This window comes from Stylophora pistillata, chromosome 13, assembly GCF_964205215.1.
Source record: "Stylophora pistillata chromosome 13, jaStyPist1.2, whole genome shotgun sequence".
NCBI lineage: Eukaryota > Metazoa > Cnidaria > Anthozoa > Scleractinia > Pocilloporidae > Stylophora > Stylophora pistillata.
In genome coordinates this window covers 7,528,990-7,549,640 of record NC_142531.1, presented here as the reverse complement: position 1 = coordinate 7,549,640, position 20,651 = coordinate 7,528,990, and the positions used below count along the sequence as shown (strand labels likewise).

The 20,651-nt window shown below is 39.4% G+C and overlaps 2 protein-coding genes across 2 annotated transcripts; one reads left to right on the top strand and one right to left on the bottom strand.

The window, feature by feature from the left end:
• Positions 1–3,293: 3,293 nt before the first annotated feature.
• On the top strand, positions 3,294–5,762 carry LOC148717453 (uncharacterized). Its single transcript, XM_088743616.1, has 3 exons — positions 3,294–3,440; positions 4,353–4,459; positions 5,220–5,762. Exons 1-3 carry the CDS (start codon positions 3,317–3,319, stop codon positions 5,535–5,537), a joined length of 549 nt encoding a protein of 182 aa, XP_088599742.1. The 5' UTR covers positions 3,294–3,316; the 3' UTR covers positions 5,538–5,762.
• Positions 5,763–11,442: 5,680 nt separating this feature from the next.
• On the bottom strand, positions 11,443–13,774 carry LOC148717452 (uncharacterized). Its single transcript, XM_088743711.1, has 4 exons — positions 13,666–13,774; positions 13,297–13,447; positions 12,504–12,610; positions 11,443–12,196 (listed from the first exon to the last, which is right to left on the bottom strand). Exons 1-4 carry the CDS (start codon positions 13,672–13,674, stop codon positions 11,879–11,881), a joined length of 585 nt encoding a protein of 194 aa, XP_088599837.1. The 5' UTR covers positions 13,675–13,774; the 3' UTR covers positions 11,443–11,878.
• Positions 13,775–20,651: the final 6,877 nt, after the last annotated feature.

The window sequence follows — 20,651 nt, the reverse complement described above, 5'->3', positions numbered from 1 at the left end:
TCATTTATGCAAACAATATCGATATCATTGTTTGCTAATAGGATTCTTAATTCGTCTATGTGAGTAGTTAATTGATTAATATTGAGTGATGCCATTCTAAAACCGCGCAAAGGAGGCAATATTGAGACAGATTTTTCGGCCCTTTGGTTGCTTAATTGATCCCCCTACGGCATTGACGGACAGCACATTATGTCATTCTAGGTGCGATTTAAAATTATTATAAAACTGCTTATTACCTTTAAAATTTAAGTGCAGTCCACCTTTGTTGAGTCCACTATGAGACATGTTCTCATGATGAATTAATTTCCATCCATTTTGATGGCAGAACTTCTTTAGATGTTTGTTGGCTGTTTTCACTGCCTGGTCCAGCTTATCTTTTCTGCCGGCATACAAGCTCCGACAGCGTAACTAGAGTATCGCAGGTGCCCTCGATCTGCCTCGCGAGATCCACAATCGATTCTTCAACAGCCTTTGGTTCCCTGGTTTTAAGATCATTAGTCCCAATGTGTAAAATCACTTCATTGGGCGAAGATTCCAGATTTGGCTTGAGATAGTGATTCATGGCCATTGTCGTAGCGCCCGAGAAAGGCTTGACTATAACCCTGTGGCCAACTGCTTTTCCCAGATCTTTTCCAGGTATTCTTGAGATCATCGAATCTCCTATGAGCAGGGTTGTGCGCTCTTTTGGTTAATTTTCGTGTTCGGATTCTTTTCCTGTCAGGGTGTTATTAGGACCTCCTTTGCCTTTCGATTTCTTTCTTTTGTTCTTTGATTTCACAATGAAGCTTTGTTCTTTGTTGGCGCGAAGTGTTTACTTACCCATATTTTGGACAATGGTATGTTCGTTAGAGGTGTTACTCATTGAACGGCATTGAGTAGCTGCTTCTCTTGATACGATTTGCAATGCAAAACTTAAAGAATCGCGTTCGTGGACTAACTTTTTATTTTCTTCCTTCAAACACAGAATTATCTCCCTAAGTCGAGAATTTTCAGATCTCAGGTCTTCCTCATTAGGTTTGTCTTTTATATGAGCCCATACGTTCAGCACTTCAGATTTCAGACAGTCCAACTCCTCTTGTACTGATTTGGCATTCTTGTTAAATGCCGGAGTAGAAGCTTCTTCTTCATTCACGAGAATAACCAAGTCGTCATCAACCGGTAACTGGAGTAGCTTCTTCAGTTTGGCTTTCATTACTTTTGCATCCGGACCTTGGACTTGAAGGGTGCCGGTACTGAAATAAAACCAACGTGATTGTCTTCAACTTCAAAGAGCTAGACCTTTCAGAGGGACTCGCGGTTGCAGAAACTTCCAAATTCAGGACTTTCGAACAAAATTCCTGAAGTTGTGTTACGCTCCTTTTCCACTTGAATAGCGGACTTTTTTTGTCGTCCCAATGTAGATATTGGTTCAAGAGAGACGAAGAAGGTTCAGTGGCAACAAATTCAGTGGAATTCGTGGAGCCTTCAGATACACGTCCGCACGCCATCATGCATCAGATCTTGGAGATCTCAGTTATGAGAATCTGGCGGGAAATGAAGACATCATTGATAATTCCTTTGCTACACACGCTGTAGTCTGACAGTTTTTACATCAGTAAACCTTTCAATGCGCTGTACATATTTGTCATTGTTTTTTTTTCCTTCGGCAGCAAACAAATAAACACTGCTGCAAAACCACCCAGCCAAAAACAAATCATCATTTTCATAAGATTTTGATCTCTCCAGGACTATACTCCTTATAAATCAGGGCAACATCTCTTTGAATGTTGAAAATTACATTAGATTACTCTCACCGGTTTTGCTCAATAACTCTCTGAAATAGGTCTAGAAATCTTCTGCTATGTTGTTATCCAATCAAATGCAATACCAAAACCATTTAAAACTTGACGCAGGTTGTTTTTGTAGGTTAGCTTTGTTAGCTATTCATATGGAGGTTTGTGTTCTTCTGTTTTCCCCTTTGTTCTGATTCAGTTAGTAGTTGCTATTACTTTGGGTTTTGCCTTACGGTTCTCAATGTGAAAATGGGCAAACAATAAATGACACATTAAACTTTTGCGGTCATATAAGAAAAAAAATGGGGATGGAAAATAATCAATATCGAGTGTGCGGCGACAGACTCCTGATTGACAAGTTTGCTAAGTTAATGGCTTGTCTATTTCATCTTTTTTAGACATACTTTCTTTTAATACCATCATCATTCGAGAATTCTTTTCGCTCACATAACGTTTTGCATCACAGAGTCTTAATCGTAATATGGCGCATATCATGTAACTTGTTTCCGCAAATAAAAAAGATTAATGAAATATTTTCATTTTCAAACAGAATTCACACTTGCATCTTTCAGTTGTTTGAAATCTCCTATAAATAGATTCCAATATTTCACATCTTCTGTGGCTGGAGTTACTGCCAAATTATAACATTCATCTCCATTTTTTTATTCAGAGAAAATAAAATTGAATATATGTTTCCGTTTTTGATCTGTGCAACAATGACGATCCCAAAATACATTATCTATTAAACAAGAATCAATTATATCAGCTAATTTCTAACATCTGTGACAAAAAAGAAATTTTAGTTTTTCACTTTCTTAAAGATAAAGCTCTTAACCAATTTAGAATATCTTTTAAGAGTCTATTTTGGAAACCTTTTGGATTCCTGATTTGCGTGACTTGTTCTTTCTAATTATTTGAAAAATACACTTCTCCTTTGAACAGAATCGCGAGCATTTCCAACTGCATGCTCCATCGGCACCCATAGAAACTAGTGTTACTCAGCTTATTTCGAAATCCCGCGTACGAATGACTGAGATATCCGATGCTTTCAATTTCTGACAAGACCGCGTGACTTTGGGGACCTCACTGGTGTCAATTAGCATATGAGTCTTCCTCAACTTTCCGTATAAATAGATCGTCGAATCCAAAGGTTTCCATACCATTTGCAACTAGCAACGATCAAGATCAGGAGAAACTAGAGACTACAGATCAAGCTTGGAGAAAAACTCGCTATAAAGAAAATATGGAGAAGGTACGGTAAACTTGCTATAAATTTAACATTGCAACCATCCAATCCTGGATTTATGTACACTCTTTTCTTTTATATATAAGACCCTATGTTATAAGAGCGTTCAGGCTCAGATAAATAAGACGTTTATATATATATATATATATAAAAGGGATGTGCTTAAATTTTTAAATTAGAGAATTAAGTCCCCGAAGTTCATTTCCAGTCGCGTGGTGTTTAGTTGGAGTTAAATCCTAAAAAAAGTTTTTTTTCCTATTTTATCTGACAGTTAATTAAAATTAGCGCGTGCTATCGTATGGACATCCCCGAGCGCAGACTTGACAAAAGTGGAAACCTACTCATAACAGATTTGCCGGAAAGCGAACCTGGTCCTCAAATCCCCGTTAAGTTTACCGGGAGCCATCGGGGCAATACAACAGGTAAATATAAGCGTGTGGTAGGGCGTGACCCTCACAAAAAGCTAATACTGTATATAGATTAGCCAAGCCTAAAAGCGGAGCTCCCAAGTTCGTAATATTAATGATAACATAAAAGATGTGCATTTGCCAAGACTCGCCTGAGTCCCCCCCTTCGTTTTGATAGTCTCCTCTACCCTACCTGTGCAATCTAAAGGCACGTACGTACGCTCGGTCAGTCACGTGACAACCAAACGAAAAGAGCTTGACCATATTCCATGGCTATGGGGCTCTGCCCCACGCGCATGGGAGCCCCGCTATTATGAAGATTTTGTGCATGTAAAATGATGGAATGGTCTAAAATAATCGAGGATGATTAATAAGAAAGAGGAGAGATTCCTGCGGAAATGTAACGGACTCAGCGCCCATTTGTATGCAAGTAGATTTAAACGAGTTTCCAGATTGAATGTAATCTCCACGGAAGTACACTTGCGGATTTTCTTCATTCATTTTCAATTCTGACGGCGAGTTTAATTGCAAACCTTGTATAGATGACACTCAAGTATCCGTGAGCATTCACGAGGCCTCATTAATCTTTAAAGATTAACCACATTGCCAGTTTTTGTGGTAAAATTATCTTCTACAGTAATGGAAAACTTTTTCACCTAAACAATTATTGATTACGTAATAATTCGAGGAATAGTTTTTCGTTAGCTTTGAGGTTATAGTTTTCCGTTGTTTTAAACCCAGCTTCAGAACATTATTCAGCATGCAACTGGATTGATCACATCAATATCTAATTTTCATTAGAAGTAAATTGAATGAGAAAAGTTTACCTTATCGCACTGCATAAAGCTATATTTACATCTCATATTTGACTTTCCGGACCCTCAGATAATAAACTTGATTGTTTTCTTTTTGTATTCATGTCTCTAGAATTTTACATAGAAAAAGGTTATGATTATGGAGCAAATACCATTAGGTATGACTTGGATGGCAGCCATTACTACATGTGTGCAGAAGGAAACAGGGTGTTTTTACAGGTGAGTTGTGGTTATCAAATTATCTCTGTTGTCTTCAAACTGCAACTTAATAATAACAATAATTACGTTGTATAGCCCTCATATCCTGAGCTCATGGCGCTTTACAACACTGTGCGCGGGACTTTACCAGACTGCTAGGCAGTTTACAATCAATTAAAGGCGAATCTAACAGATGCCCCCTCCCCCCAATTCCCAGTAAACAGGTCAGACCACATCATAGTAATCTCGTGAGTGGGTTCTTTAACGTCCCCTGCCTAACGAAATATATAATTAATAGATGCAGGAGACGGGACCTACAGTTTATTCGTCCTTATCCGAGAAGACTAGAATGTCTATCCATTTCTTGATTTTATAGAAAGGTAGCACATTCTCCCCAGTTATTTTAAGACCTTGAGTGTTGGTCCGGCTGGGGCTTGAACCCCCGACCTCCCGTACAACAGTCCGGCGCTCAACCAATTCAGCTAACCGGGGGACGGTTCCCGAAAAACTTCCCAAAAACAAATTACTAAATAAAGGTAGAAATTAAAAAAAAAAAAAAAAAAAACAGGGAGTAAAAAAATAACCATTATAATTCCTTCCCAGCTAAGTGTACATACTTAGTTCTTCTAAGTGGGAAATGATAATTTGTGGATTAACCCTGAGTCATTCTGTACTTAAACACCTCACACCCTGGCCAATAATTTAATTCTTGTGTTACTAGCAGTAGGGTTAAAACTGTCTAGTTAAGGTTGTTAATTTAAGTCTATATTTTTATTTGCAGCTGGTAGCCCATCAACCCGATGAGATAAAATACCTGTTTGAAGTTAAACATGTCAACAACCAGAGTGATTACATGTCTATTAAGTCTAAAAAGACTGGAAACTTCCTTGCTAGTGATGAAGATGGCAGGGCATTTATGGAGGAAGTCGAGCCTTCTTCAATGAAAGATGACCGGCCAACTGATAGACAAACATGGTTCCTTCTACACTTTATGGAAACAGTGAAAATGGAAAGAGAAAGTACATTACACAGTTGTAACTTTGATAGCACAAATATTGACTGTTCAGTCACATGTCAGGCTCAAGTGGAAGCCTGTTAGGTGTAAATATGTTCCATAGTGAAAATACATGTACAGTAATAGAGTAGAAGAATTTTAAAATGCTTTTATTTTCATGGTACTGTTACCCTTTTCTTTTGTAAAGAGTTTGGATTTATTTTATGCACAGTGTATATGTTGTAGTTCAATTTTATTCTTGGTTCAAATTTTATTTTCCTTTGTTCTCGGTCATGTTAATGATATGTATGATAATGATTCGTACAAAGGAAAATAAAATTTGAACCAAGGATAAAATTGAACTACAACATATACACTGACTTCTTTTCAGATTGATTTTTTTTTTTGGTTTGTGATACATTGAAATGTGGGTAGGATTGAAATGTATGCATTGAAATGTATACAAGATATTTCATGTAGCTTTACAGTTAAGGAAACTTCCGTAGTAAGTTATCGGGTATTGCCAAGTATTTGATTTTAATTCGTTGTTGTAATAACGTGACTTTAAGTAAGGAAATATTACTCAATATGTTCCAGGTAATGTAAATTGTAACGGGTAGCTAGAGTAACCAGAATATGTCGTTTACTCTATGTGTACCATTGTATTACTATTAAAAGCATTATCAGTAAAAACTTCTTTTGTCAGTTTTTGCTGGGGAAGAAAGGATTTTCCTTGCCATAAAAGGGTCAGGGAACCATTTCCCGCCAAATTCGGAGTGCGGTACTTCGTAAGTTTTTTCGGTTGAATTTGATTTTGAAAGGCCGACTTTAACTACGAATTGAAGTAAAATTACTCATGATGTGAACCATACTAGTTCATTATAAACCACGCGTCCTCTGAGTTTGAAACTTTTTATAAAGATCCTGATGTCTTAAGTTGTCGACGAAGTATACAGGTCTCGAGGGTATTACATCACACCATCACGCCTCGCATTACATCGCGCATATTTCATGCTCGTTGGCATCCTATACACTACATTCCCTCCTTTCCTAAATGTTCAACATACAAATCGAAGCCTTTAAATTAAACCAGTCGCTCGATAAAAGGACAAGAAGTTGAAGATATTCAGTTCATATCATATTCAGTTCATATGGCTTTATAACGATCGGGCGGTCTTACAGTCCGGGTCGACCTCCGAACAGGCCTTCCCACACCGGTATTTTCATTGTCTGGAAAATGCCTAGGTTGTTCTTGAGAATCTTCAGACGTTCCAGGAATCTCTTTTGGCATCGGTACGACTGTCGTCTCTGAAATTTTGCTTGCCCCTGGGTCATCCACTCGTACTGCAGAACCTGCCTGTACCACTTGATCTTCGTTGCCATTGGATACATCTCCGTGCTCGTTATACTTCTTTACAAACACAGTGTTTCTTTTCAGTTCGATGCCAGTCTCGTTCCTGAGCATTACCTCTGACCCCGTCTTATGAACAACCTTAAAGGGATCAGGGTTAAAGTTGGTAGACAGCTTGTTGGTTTTCTCTGCTTTCACAAGAACCGTGTCGCCAACACTTATGCTTTTGGGCGTGGCACCCCTCTTAAGGTCAGCGTAAGCTTTTCCCTTTAATTTACATGACCAATCTCGCTCTTGCACTTCCTCGCCTGGCACACCAACTGTCTCTCTCTTTAGCTCTGGCAGCTTGGATCTCATTTCGCGACCAAACATCATATAACAGGGTGTAGTCCCTGTCGTCGTTTGCGGAGTGGATCTGTACGCCGTCAACCATACCAGAAACTCAGTTCTCCAGTTCCTTCCTTCCAAATGTGCGATCTGTATGCATTTCAGTAACGAGCGATTCTGGCGTTCCACCTCTCCATTGGCTTGTGGCCACAATGAAGTCGTTTTCCGGTGTTCGATACCATTCGTACGTAAAAAGGTTTCAAACTCTTCAGACACGAATTGGTGGCCATTATCTGTCCTTAGCGAGAATGGAAAACCGAATCTTGCAAACATGGGTGCAAGTGCTTCGATGACCTTGGAACTTGTCGTAGACTTCATTATAGCAACCTCTAGGAATCGACTATAGTAATCGACCACCACCAAAATACTCTCTCCTGTGGGTAGGGGTCCTAGTAGATCTGCTCCACAGTCCTGCCAAGGGGCACTTGGAGGAAAAACGCGAGATATCGGCTCTGGGGGGTCAAATCCAGAAGTGACCTGTCAGCCATGACAAATTCTACAAAACTTCTCAACGTCTTTGTCCATTCTTGGCCACCAAACTTTACTGCGGAGACGATACTTCGTTTTGACTAAACCCTGGTGCCCTTCGTGTGCTAACCGCACCATCCTGTCGCGCAAGAGCCTGGGAACCACAATCCTTGTACCTCGAAGCAAGAGTTCACCATACAGACATAATTCGTCCTTGACCTGTGCATACGAGGGAAGTATACACTGGTCCCAGTTCCCTGTCTTAACACATTTCTTCACCTGGGTCAATTTCTCGTCATCATAGGAAGCTTCCTCAATCTCTCTAGGTGATAGAGCAACGGGTACACAGTCCTCAACAATTGCTCTAACATAGTCATACTCCTCTCCATGGTCCACGTGATCCGAATTCAAGCGGGACAACGCGTCTGCTATATTAGTCTTTCCTGGGCGGTACACTACTTTAAAATCGTACCCTTGTAGCCTTAAGACCCATCTCTCTATCCTGGCGCAAGGTCTCGAAGTACTGGAGTAGATACGCTCCAGAGGCTTGTGGTCGGTCTCCAACTCGAAGTCCTGTCCAGAAACATACATGTTAAACCGTTCACATGCCCAAACCAAGGCCAGCGCTTCCTTCTCCGTTTGGCTGTAGCGCCGTTCGACGTCAGTTAAACTCCTTGATGCGTACGAGACAACTCTCCACATGCCTCTCTGCTGCTGGGTGAGAACTGCCCCTAAGCCAACTGGGGATGCATCAGCAATGATTCGCGTTCTGCAGCCAACCTTAAAATAAGCCAGTGTCTCCGCCTGGGTGATTAGACGCTTTAGTTCCTCAAAAGCTGCTTGTTGCTCATTTCCCCAGTGAAACACTACGCCCTTCCTGGTCAACTCTTGAATAGGTTTCGCTACGGACGCTACGTCTGGCATGAACTTCGAAGAATACTGGACAATACCCATAAACGATCGTACTTCGCTTGCGTCTTTGGGAGGTCTTGCATCTCTAATAGCGGCTATTTTCTCTTCGCATGGATTTATACCGTCACTAGTCAACTCATGGCCAAAGAACGTAAGCTTCGACAACCTAAACTGGCACTTGTCTCCGTTCACCGTCAACCCCACTTCACTCAGCCTATCCAACACAGCAAAAAGACGCTTGTCGTGTTCCTCCACGTCACCTCCATGAACAATAAGATCGTCTGCAATGTTGGCAACCCCAGCACAACCCCTTAACACGTCTCTGATGATTTGCTGATACTTTTCTGGTGCCGATGTCACCCCAAACATCAACCGCTTGTACCGATACAGCCCTCGGTGCGTGACGAAAGTAGTAATGTGACGACTTTCCTCGCTGAGCAGGATCTGGTGAAAACCCCACTTGAGATCAATGTTGCTAAACATAGTACTTCCATTCAAGTCATGTAACAGCTCCTCGACGGTTGGAATTGGATGCCGCTCCCTGACGATTGCTTCATTCGCTCGGCGCATGTCAACACAGACCCTCACGTCACCGTCACCTTTGGGAACAACCACCAATGGCGATATCCATCCTGACGGCCCTTCCGGCACTTCCTCTATGATATCCAGCCTCAAAAGTTCATCAAGCTTTGCATCAACCTTCTCTCGCAACCCAAAAGGAATCCTACGTACATGCTGCGCTACAGGCTTCACTGACTCATCAACATGCAGTTTTAATTCGTAACCCTTCAAAAGACCAACACCACTAAATAACTCCTTGTGTTTTCCTCTAACGCTGCCGTCTGGTCGTCCTCCGTCAACGCTGTTTGCCTGAAAGGACCAACACGTAGCAGGTTTAGCACCTCGGCAGTTTCGCGCCCCAACAGCGTACGACCATCGCCTTCAACCACTATAAATTCAGCCTTACTTCCGTCTTTAAACTCACACCCAGCGTGCGTGACATCTGCTGTAAAAGTTCCTATGGTCGATAAAGGTTCTACGCCACCATAAGCAAAAATTTCTTTCGCAGACTTCCGAGATTCACACTTGATCCCCTTCTGCTTTAGTAATTCCCAGGTCCGCTGTCCCGTAACATTACATGAAGCTCCCGAATCAATAAGAACATCTGGTACGTACACACCACCGATGATCAGCGTTACCAACGCACTTCTTTCTTCCCTGTGGTCATCCAACTGTTCCACTGAAAAGGCATAATCGGGTCTTGACTGACGAGCTGGTGTTGCAAAATCTTTTTTGTCTTCTTCTCGGGAGGCAGGTCCGCGAGTCACTAGATTTGCCTCTAGCCCCAGTTTTCCGCGTCCACGTCCACCCCGACCAAATCCACCTCTGCTATTCCTCGTTCCTTTGGATCCCGACTGGGCGCCGCCTCGCTGATGAAATTGGGGGCATTTGACTTTGAAATGGCCTATCGTACCGCACTTCCCGCAAGTCTGACCTCGCGCCGGGCACCTCCAATCCTGACTAAAGTGTCCTTCCCGTCCGCAACTAAAGCACGTCTTCAATTTTCTGGGATTCTTGTTTCCATCCACTTTTCCTCTCACTGCATTGACCCGGTCTACCTGGTCCGTGTTGTATTGTTTCAGTTGTCTATCAACTGCTTCTTGGGATCTCGCAACCCGCAACAAATCACCCAAAGTAACAGTCCCTTCCTTTTCCAGGAACTTCCGGCGCAAGTGGCTGGAGTAACACTTGTCTATGAGTTGATCCCGAATGTAGTCGTCCTCGTTGACGCCAAACTCACAAGTCGCTGCTCGCTGACGCAATCTGCACACAAACTGGTCCACAGTTTCTCCACTCTCCTGCGAAATTTGTCTAAACAAATGTCTCTCAAAAGGAACGTTTGACTTGGGAACAAATAATTGTCAAGTACCTGAAGTGTTGCCTGAAAACTCACATCCTCGCCATCACCGGCTAATGTGAAATATATTTCTTGAACGTCCATACCAGCAACGTGCAACAGAAGAGCTCGTTTTTTAGCGTCGTTCGAAACACCTTTTCCCGTCACGTACAACTCAAACGCTCGCTCCATCTCTTCCACCGCTGACTTAAATTGTGTGCCTCTCCCTTCGGATTAAATGGTTCCAATCCACTGACATCTAAAGCAACTGTAGCCATTCCAGAACCATTAACAGAACTGCCAACAGCACCGCTTGTCGTTTCGTCTGATCCACCGTGTCCCGGCATCTCTGAAATAAATCCCTGCCGAAATCACTTACGAATTCCCGGACGAAACTCCTGAAACCTTGGACAAAACCTCGAAATCCTTGAAGTCCTCTAAATCTTCACCATTCTCGAAATCCTCGTCGCCAATGTAGTACACAGCGGTTAAAATGAAATCGGTTTCATTCACGTACCTAAGAGAACTAACTAAATAATTAAACACATGCTGTATATATGCAGGTCTCGAGGGTATTACATCACACCATCACGCCTCGCATTACATCGCGCATATTTCATGCTCGTTGGCATCCTATACACTACAGTAATCGATCTTATTATCAAAATTGAAATATGTTTGAGCAACATGCTAAAAGTGTTGTTCGTTTCCAACAACAAAGGGAAGCCGGTTGTTTGCTTCTAACAGCAAAATGAACGTTGTTCGTTTGGTATGTACTCGTTTCCTTCTCAGGTATATAATTGAATTTATTTGAAGGTGTTAGTTTCATTGGTTTTTTCTTCTCCTCAAGGTACATTAGCACAGCAAGTCAATAAGAAGAAGTCGAGTAGCTTTCAACCTGTTACTCTCTCTCTCTCCTTCTGTCCTCTGCAATTGTTTCTCTTTCAATCAGTTGGAAACGAAAAATTCTAAAAACAACAGCAACAACAACAGAAGTCTTTACCGATAACATTTTTAATATAAAAATACTTGGTACTCATAGAGTAAGCGACATATTCTGGTTACAGTTACAGTAACCTATATTACCTAGAACATCTTAAGTAATCTATCCTCACTTCAAGCCATGTTATTAAAAGAACAACTTAACGTCAAATACTAATTAATTTACTGAGGAAATTTCATTAACTGTAAAGCTACATGAAATATCTTGTATACATTTCAATGTACATTTCATTGTCACCTACATTTCAATGTATCACAAAGCAATTGAAAAATAATAATTTGAAAAGAAGTAAGTATACACTGTGCAAGAAATAAATCCAAACTCTTTACAAAAAAAATAGAACAAAACAGTACCATGAAAAAAACAATAGTTAAGTATCTCATACTTATTCCTGTACATTCTATTTTCACAGTGAAACATATTTACACCTAACAGGCTTCCACTTGAGCTTGACATGCGATTGAATAGTCAATACTTGTGTTATCAAAGTTACAACTGTATAATGTACTTTCTCTTTCTATTTTCACTGTTTCCACAAAGTGTAAAAGGAACCACGTTTGTCTGTTAGTTGGCTGGTCATCTTTCATTGAGGAAGGCTTGACTTCCTCCATAAATGCCTTGCCATCTTCATCACTAGCAAGGAAGTTCCCAGTCTTTTTAGACTTAATAGACATGTAATCACTCTGGTTGTTGACATGTTTAACTTCAAACAGGTATTTCATCTCAATAGGCTGATGGGCGACCAACTGCAAATAAAAATATAGACTTAAATTAGCAACCTTAACTAGACAGTAGTAACTTTACTGGTAGTAACACAAAAATTAAATGATTGGTCAGGGTGGAGAATGTTTTACTACAGAATAGTTCAGGATTATTCCACAAATTATCATTTCCCATTTAGAAGGACTAGGTATGTACACCCAGGAAGGAGTTACAATCATTATTTTTTATTGCTCCCTGTGTTTGTTTAATTTCTATCAGAGTAATTTGTTTCTGGGAAGTTGCAGTTTGAAGACAACAGACTGAGATAATTATTTCAGAGCCATAACTCACCTGCAAAAACACCCTGTTTCCTTCTGCACACAGGTAGTAATGGCTGCCATCCAAGTTATACCTGATGGTATTTGCTCCATAATGATAGGCTTTTTCTATGTAAAATTCTAGAGACATGAATAAAAAAAAAGAAAACAATCAAATTTACTATTTGAACAAAGTCAGATTTTAGACGTGAATATAGCTTTATTTATTGCGATAAAGTGAACTTTTCTCATTCAATTTACCTGTAGTGAAAATTACATATTGATGTGATCAATCCAGTTGCAAGCTGAATAATGTTCTGAAGCTGGGTTTGAAACACAGGGAAGCTATGAGCCTCTTGGTTTTTTGTTTCTGTTCTACATCTAACAGACACCCAACGAAAAACCATTTCTCGAATTTTTACGCAATCAAAAACTGCTTAAGCGAAAAAGTTTTGCATTATTGTCTAAGTTAATTTTATCACAAAAACTGGCAGTGCGGCTAGATTAATGAGGCCTTGTGAATGTTCATGCATACTTGAGCGTCATCTATAGAAGGTTTGCATTTAAACTCGCAGTCAGAATTGAAAATGGTTGAAAAAATCCGCAAGTGACTTTCCGTGTAGATTACATTCACGATAGAGCCAATCTGGAAACTCGTTTAAATCTACTTACACTCAAATGGGCACTAAGTCTGTTATATTTCTGCGGAAATCTCTCCACTTTCGAATTATACTCGATTATTTTAGACTACTCTACCATTTTACATGCACAAAATCTTTACAATAGCTTTTTGTGAGGGTCCAGCCTAACCATACGCTTATATTTACCTGTTGTATTGCCCCGATGGCTCCCGGTAAACTTTACAGGGATTTGAGGACCAGGTTCGCCTTCCGGCAAATCTGCTATGAGTAGATTTCCACTTCTGTCAAGTCTGTGGTCGGAGATGTCCATTCGATAGCACGCGCTAATTTTAATTAACTGTTCGATAAATTGAAAAAAAAAACTTTTTTTCAGGATTTAAATCCAACTAAACAACACGCGACTGGAAATGAACTTCGCGGACTTAATTCGAATTGAAAATTCAAGTACACCCTTTTTTATACGAACGTCTACTCAGCCTGAACGTTCTTACAAAAGGGTCTTATATATAACAATTGGATGGTTGTAATGTTAAATTTATAGTAAGTCTACCGTACCTTCTCCATATTTTTTTTATAGCGGCTTTTTCTCCAAGCTTGATCTGTAGTCTCTGGTTTCTCGTGATCTTGATCGTTGCTAGTTGCAAATGGTATGGAAACCTTTGGATTCCACGATCTATTTATACGGAAAGTTGAGGATGTCGAATATGTTAATTGACACCAGGGAGGTTCCCAAAGTCACGCGGTCTTGTCAGAAATTGAAAGCATCGAATATCTCAATCATTCGTACGAATTTCGAAATAAGCTGAGTAACACTAGTTTCTACGGTTGCCAATGGAGCATGCAGTTGGCAATGCTCGCTATTCCGTTGGAAGGAGAAGTGTATCTTTCAAATAATTAGAAGGAACAAGTCACGCAAATCAGGAATCCAAAAGGTTTCCAAAAGAGATTCTTAAAAGATATTCTAAATTGGTTAGGAGATATATCTTTAAGAAACTGAAAAACTGAAGTTTCCTTTTAGTCAGTGATGTTAAAAATTAGCCGATAAAATTGATTCTTGTTTAATTGATAATGTATTTTGGGATCGTCACGCAATGCAACTGGCTGCATAACATTCAGGCCCCCACGAAAGAGAGGAATGTTGTACAGGTCAAAAACAGAAACAAATTAATATTTAATTTTATTTTGCTCTGAAAAAAAAAATAGAGATTAATGTTATATTTTAGCAGTAAATCCAGCCACAGAAGATGTGAAATAGAGGAAACTATGTATGGGAGATTTCAAACACCTGAAAGATGCAAGTGTGAGTTCTGTTTGAAAATGAAAATTATTCATTAATGTTTTTTATTTGCGGAAAGAAGTTGCATGATTCGCCAATTTCGTTATCTTACGATTAATATTCTGTGATCCATAAGGTTATATGAGTTTAAAGAATTCTCGAATTGTAGTGAAAATGAAAAATAAATAAATAAAAGAAATTAAATTAAATAGAGAAGCCCATTAATTGGTCTTAACTTAGCAAACTTGTCAATTAGGAGTCTGTCACCGTAAACTATCTCGATATTGATTATTTTCCATCCCCTTTTTTCTCTTGTTTCTCTTCTTTTCAAATAATTGTGAACAATTTCTTCTGGATTTTCGTAAACACTTAAAACGGGAATGCAAGGCTCTTGATTTATTGCTTGATTTTCAAAATCAGTAAATTTCTTAAAGGAGATAATGCATTCACATTCCCTGACAATTACTGAGTTAAAAGAAATAATCATGTTATTGTTAAGTTTTGGACACTTAGCTTTAGGAGTTTTATTGGAGCCTGCGGGATTTCTTTTCAATTCGTGATTAATTGAGAGATTTTATGAACACGTTTAACCGAATGGCGAAAACTTACACTTTTTCTGCCAGAACTGGCCTACAAGCGTTCATACACCATGAAGCATGATATATAAAACTATTCGACCTACGTGGGGATTTAAATCACAGAGGGCTGATTAAGAGGTGAACTTCGTCGTTCACCTTGTGAGCAAACCAGGATCTAAACTGCTTGATTTTAATTCGAGAACTGCGCATTTCATTGATGGAAAGCTGAGTGATGGTTTTGATTGTTGCCTTATCAGTCTCTGCGCTGAACATTCGTTGGAATCACGCGCCAAACAAATAACCTAAAGTTGGACCCATTTTTAACAATTGTTGTGAATTGGGACATAAACACCACAAGAGGACTGAGTGAGGGGTTTAAAACGTTTTTATAGAAAAAATCAAATAAAAATAAAGTATGATAGCAGAAGTTCAAGGTGCCATTTATTGTTTGCCCATTTTCACATTGAGAACCGTAAGGCCAAACCCAAGGTAATCACAACTGCTAATCAGGAACAAAAGGGAAAACAGAAGAGCGTAAACCTCCATAAGTGAGAGTAATCTAATGTAATTTTCAATATTCAAAGAGATGTTGCTCTATTTATAAGGATTTGAACCTCTGGCTCAGTATAGACCTGGAGTTTGAACAAAGTCTTATGAAACTGATCACTTTTTTCGGCTGGCTGGTTTTGCGGTAGTGTTGTATTTGTTTTCTGTTGAAGAAAATAGAACAATGACAAATATGTACAGTGCATTGAAAGGTTTACTGATGTAAAAAAGTGTCAGACTACAGCTTGTGTAGCAAAGGAATTATTACTGAATAATATCCTTATTTTCCGCCAGATTCTCATAACTGACATAACTGACATAAAAGCGAAATGAACAGCAGTGAATGGTGATAATGTATTCTCTTTTGCTCTTTTCTCTCTGTATGTCCTTTTACTCGAAGAATTGAAACTAATGATCGCTTGGGTTTTAAAAGTCGAAAGTCTTTATCCAGAATGGCGATTAGTTTTCTTCTGGTTCGATGCGGAGAAAGGAACATCATATCTGACATGTAAACAAAAGCCTGGTGTTCCGAGTAGAAAATAATGCCGACGAACTGATCGACCACAAATCGTATAATTTGATTGTTGTTTATTTAGACGATATTGCAATTATTCGATTTGGCAAAAGGACGATACAAAATCGTTTGTATCTATGTATAACTAATTTCTCATACAATGATTTCACTCCAAAATAGCTCAAGGTTAGCTTAAAGGCTTGTTTCGGGTTAGCAACTTACACTAGACCTTTCCTTTTGAATTGATTTACCAACTGAAATGTGATGTAACAAAGCTTAAATTTCAATCAATGTTCTAAATCACGTGATTCTCATTCATTTTTAACGAAACATTGGTGAATGGCTATGTGGTTCGCTCTGCAAAAATGAATTGGAAGCTTCACTTTTGAAGCTTTCCCCTCGGCTATTTCAGTGCACCTGTACCAGCATTTAACTTCGTTGCGAGTGATACCCCACTCCGGGGCAAGAAAATGTGGCTAACTCGTTGATGCTGTCGTATACGTCTACGAGCAAGTGATCTGTGTATAGATTTTCTACAAAAATACATGTTGTTAGCCTAAATCTAAATGTTAGCTTTTGGTGGCAAGCTAATTAAGGCGCAACGTTCGCTCGCTGTCGATGTCTTTGGGTGGCAGTCTTAGGGGTATCGAATGGTCCTATTCAATTTTACAAGTGCTCGCAAAATTTGGCCTTTGCTCGAATTGCTCGCAAAAATTACACGGGTGCTCGCTTGCTCGTGCTCGCAAAATTTTTGCAACTGTTCGCATGCTCGCATTCTCGTTAACATGTGCTCGATTGATCGAAATTTCATTAATCCTGCTGTGTAGTTATTTTCTATTCATCTATAAACGATAAATCAGTTATGATATGGTTAAAACAAAAAACTGAGTTGAAACATCCCTACCTCCGGCTTCAGTCTTTCTTCAAAAGTTCAGCCTTTAAATGTTTTGGAGGCGCTGCATGTATTAACGGAAAAACGCAAGAAGCTCCATGGCAAAAATTGTGTTTATTGATTTATTCTTTATCGTATTTCATTGTCGCAGGCTTTCTGCTTGAGAGGGGTACAGTTTCGCAGTTCAAATATGTGATCGTTCATCTATTCATAGTTAGTAACTATGATCTGTTCACTTGTTTCTTAGGTTATTAACAAGTACCCGAAAGATTTCATTCTGTTAATACTGGTTTTGCTTTTTCTCTAGCTTTGCGAACCTTTGTTGATCTCAATTCCCATTTATTTGAGCAAATTATCAGGGTTTGTAGACATGACGGATTTCCCACTGTGCAATGGGAAATAAAATGGACGGAGTCATAATAATTTGAAACAGTGTACTCGGATCGCATTTTATAGCGGTTTTTTCAACCTTGGAAGCTTTCTGGCCACTAGTAATAAATATATCTTATTAACCAAGCGCGAGGGCCATACTGGGAGAATATCGGCCCGAGGTCTTGACAGCATGGACCGTGCGCAGCGAGGTCCGTACAAAAAAGACCGAGGGCCGATATTCCTCCAGTACGGTCCCGAGCAAGCTTGGTTAATAAGAGATTTATTATACGACTGAAGTTCATAGGGACACAAGTGCGGTATCATCCCGGACCATTCGGGATAGTGCCCGGTCAATTACTTAGAGAATATTGGACCGGTAATAGAGCATTTTGATTGGTTGATTTTAGTTATTGGCCCTCTGACTGCTCGAGTCGTGTAATAATAACTATTAAAATCTGATGCCAAACGGTGGCATATGAAACGCGATTAAACAAAACAACATCAATAACAACCCTCGCTCGTTTGGGCTTTACCGGAAATTCTTTAATGAAATGTTGCTTTAATCATTTTGATTTAAAAACTAAAGGCCTAGCCAAACGAGGAGACATGTCTACAAACTTAATGTCTCCATGTCGCGTGGAAACACGAAATATAAGAATTTTTCTCGAAAGGCACCCGCGTAGGTAGAAAGTAATCTAGAGAAATACTACTATTACCAGTACTATCTGACCTTGAGAGCAACCGCTACAGCTTGTAAGATCTGTTCGGCTCTAATTGGTTAGATTCTAGGAGCCTCCAAATAGATCAAAATTCATTGCATTGAATCTTTCTCAGTCGATCAGCGGGAAACCAGTTTGCCGATCATCGAAACCGAGGCCCAAAATGCTCGTTAGACCGAATATCACGTTATTTACACTTCATAAAAAACATACCATCTATTTTAGCGTCGGGTTAAAAAGAGATGGAAAACTTTAGATCACTGGCTTTAGATCTAGTACGTCTCCTTGAGAGCTCTTGAAGTTCTAGAGACGTGGAAAAAGGTTGAAAGCTACTCAATTTCTTCTTACTCTCAGGACTTGCTATGGTAATGTACCTTGAGGAGAGGAATACGCAAATGAAACAAACACCTTCAAATAGCTTTGATAGGACAAGTACTGACAGTTCAGTCACATGTCAGGCTCAAGTGGAAGCCTGTTAGGTGCAAATATGTTCCAAAGTGAAAATACATGTACAGGAATAGAGTAGGATAATTTTGAAATACTTTTATTTCATGGTACTGTTTTGTTCCACTTTTTTCTTTTTTTTTTTTTTTTTTGCAAAAGAGTTTGGATTTATTTCTTCCACAGTGTATACTTACTTATTTTCAGATAAATATTTTTTATTGGTTTGTAATACACTGAAATGTAGATAAGATTGAAATGTAGACATTGCCAAGACTTTTTTTTCCGACTGATTGGAAGAGAAACAGAGGATAGACCGGAAGAGACCTGGAAACAGGTTGAAAGCTACTCAATTTCTTCTTACTCCGCTGACTTGCTATGATAATGTACCTTGAGGAGAGGAAAAAACAAATGAAACAAACATCTTCAAATCAACTCAATTATATCTTTGTTTAGATTAAAACACAATAAAAGCCTAAATGCGTAGTACGCATGTGTGGCCGGATAATGTAAAACCAACGCTAGACCAATCACCATCCAATATCAGTGAAGACCACAAGCAGATATTGGAAGGAGTTGTTGAGAAGCGAAGGAAACTCATGAAGTGAGCATGCGCGCTGAATGACCAGCCTCTCATTGTTCCATAGGGATGAAGCTTCAGAAAGTCCTGTTATCCTAGGCTGATTTTCACCCTTTTGTGCTGGATATGAAGTCTAAACTTTGCTTACAACCAAGTGAAAAACTAAAAGTAAAAGAAAGCTTCACCTGATGGAGGGTACCAGAGGTACAAGGTTTTGTTCCGACTGACTGAAAGAGAAACAGAAGATAGAAAGAAGAATTAAAGTATTTTAAATAATCGCAGCCTAGACATTTTTTTCCAAGCCGACGAAAGATCATGATGAATCACCTTCAAGTTGATCGTTGAATGCACACATTTGAGTATTTTATGAGAGACGCAACCTCTTTTGATACATTACGGGATCACCAAGTCCACAGTAAACAAAGAGCAACAGATAAAAAGGGACAAACCAGTTAGACAACGCCTCGGTAACGTTCCCTGGTTTTGCACCATGGACGGCGCCTTGTTGTAAGAAACTCCCATGCACTTCATCAACACATTTATCAGCTCATGTAACACATAATGAATTGTCCTTCTTTTTCAGTTGGGTTTTTCGTAATTGATGCCTTTTTCTTGGTTTTTCGCGTAGAGTGCGAGCAATTGAACGGTTTTATGTTACCTTAATCTTATAAGTTAGATAGGAAATGAAGTACGGAGGGGTGTTTTGATAAAATTTACTGTTCACTACGATATTTGAACAAGGAAGAATGGCACCCAAAGACATCGACAGAAAGCGAGCGCTGCGCCTTAGCTTGCCGCGAACGGCTAAAATTAAGATTTAGTGGAGCGACATTTGTTTTTGTACAAAAACTATACACAGAGCACTCGCTCGTAAAGTATAGGACAGCATCACTGAGTTAGCCAATTTTCTCGCCAGGAGTGAGGAATCACTAGCAACGAATTTTTTATGCACCGAAATAGCAGGGAAAGTTCCAAATTGAAGTGAAGCATCTACTTCATTTTTGCAGAACGAACCAAAGAGGCATTCACCAGGTTTTTGTTTACATGTCAGATATGATGGTCATTTCTCTGCACCAAACCGGAAGAAAACTAATAGCCATTCTGGATATAGACATTCGACCTTCAAAACCCAAGTGCTCATTGGTTATTGTGACGATAGATTTTCGCGCCCAAACTGGACTCTCGCGGAAGTTACGAGAATAAACTCAGCTGCCAACTACCATGAGAACCAATTTTGCCAGAAAGATCATTAACGCTTGTATTTACTAAAAGTTTCACCAGTAATGAACAGGAAAACTACCGACGGGCAGCTTCACAACAAAAAATACCGCGGCTTTTCTATACTTTTTAAAATATCACAATGAAAGAGTCTCGCATGAATTGAGAACAGCCAGAATACCGATAAAAACATATGCTCAACAACCACACCGAAACAGCATTAAATTTTCCCGGCCGTAACATTTTCAATTACTTGAGTAAAATGCTATACAAAGAGAAAAGAGCAAAAGATATTTCATTATCCTCATTCACTGCTGTTTATTTCCCTGTAATCTGTAATCTTTATTTATTTAAACACGATCAATTCATCAGCCCATAAAAATACACATCACATACGCTACGATA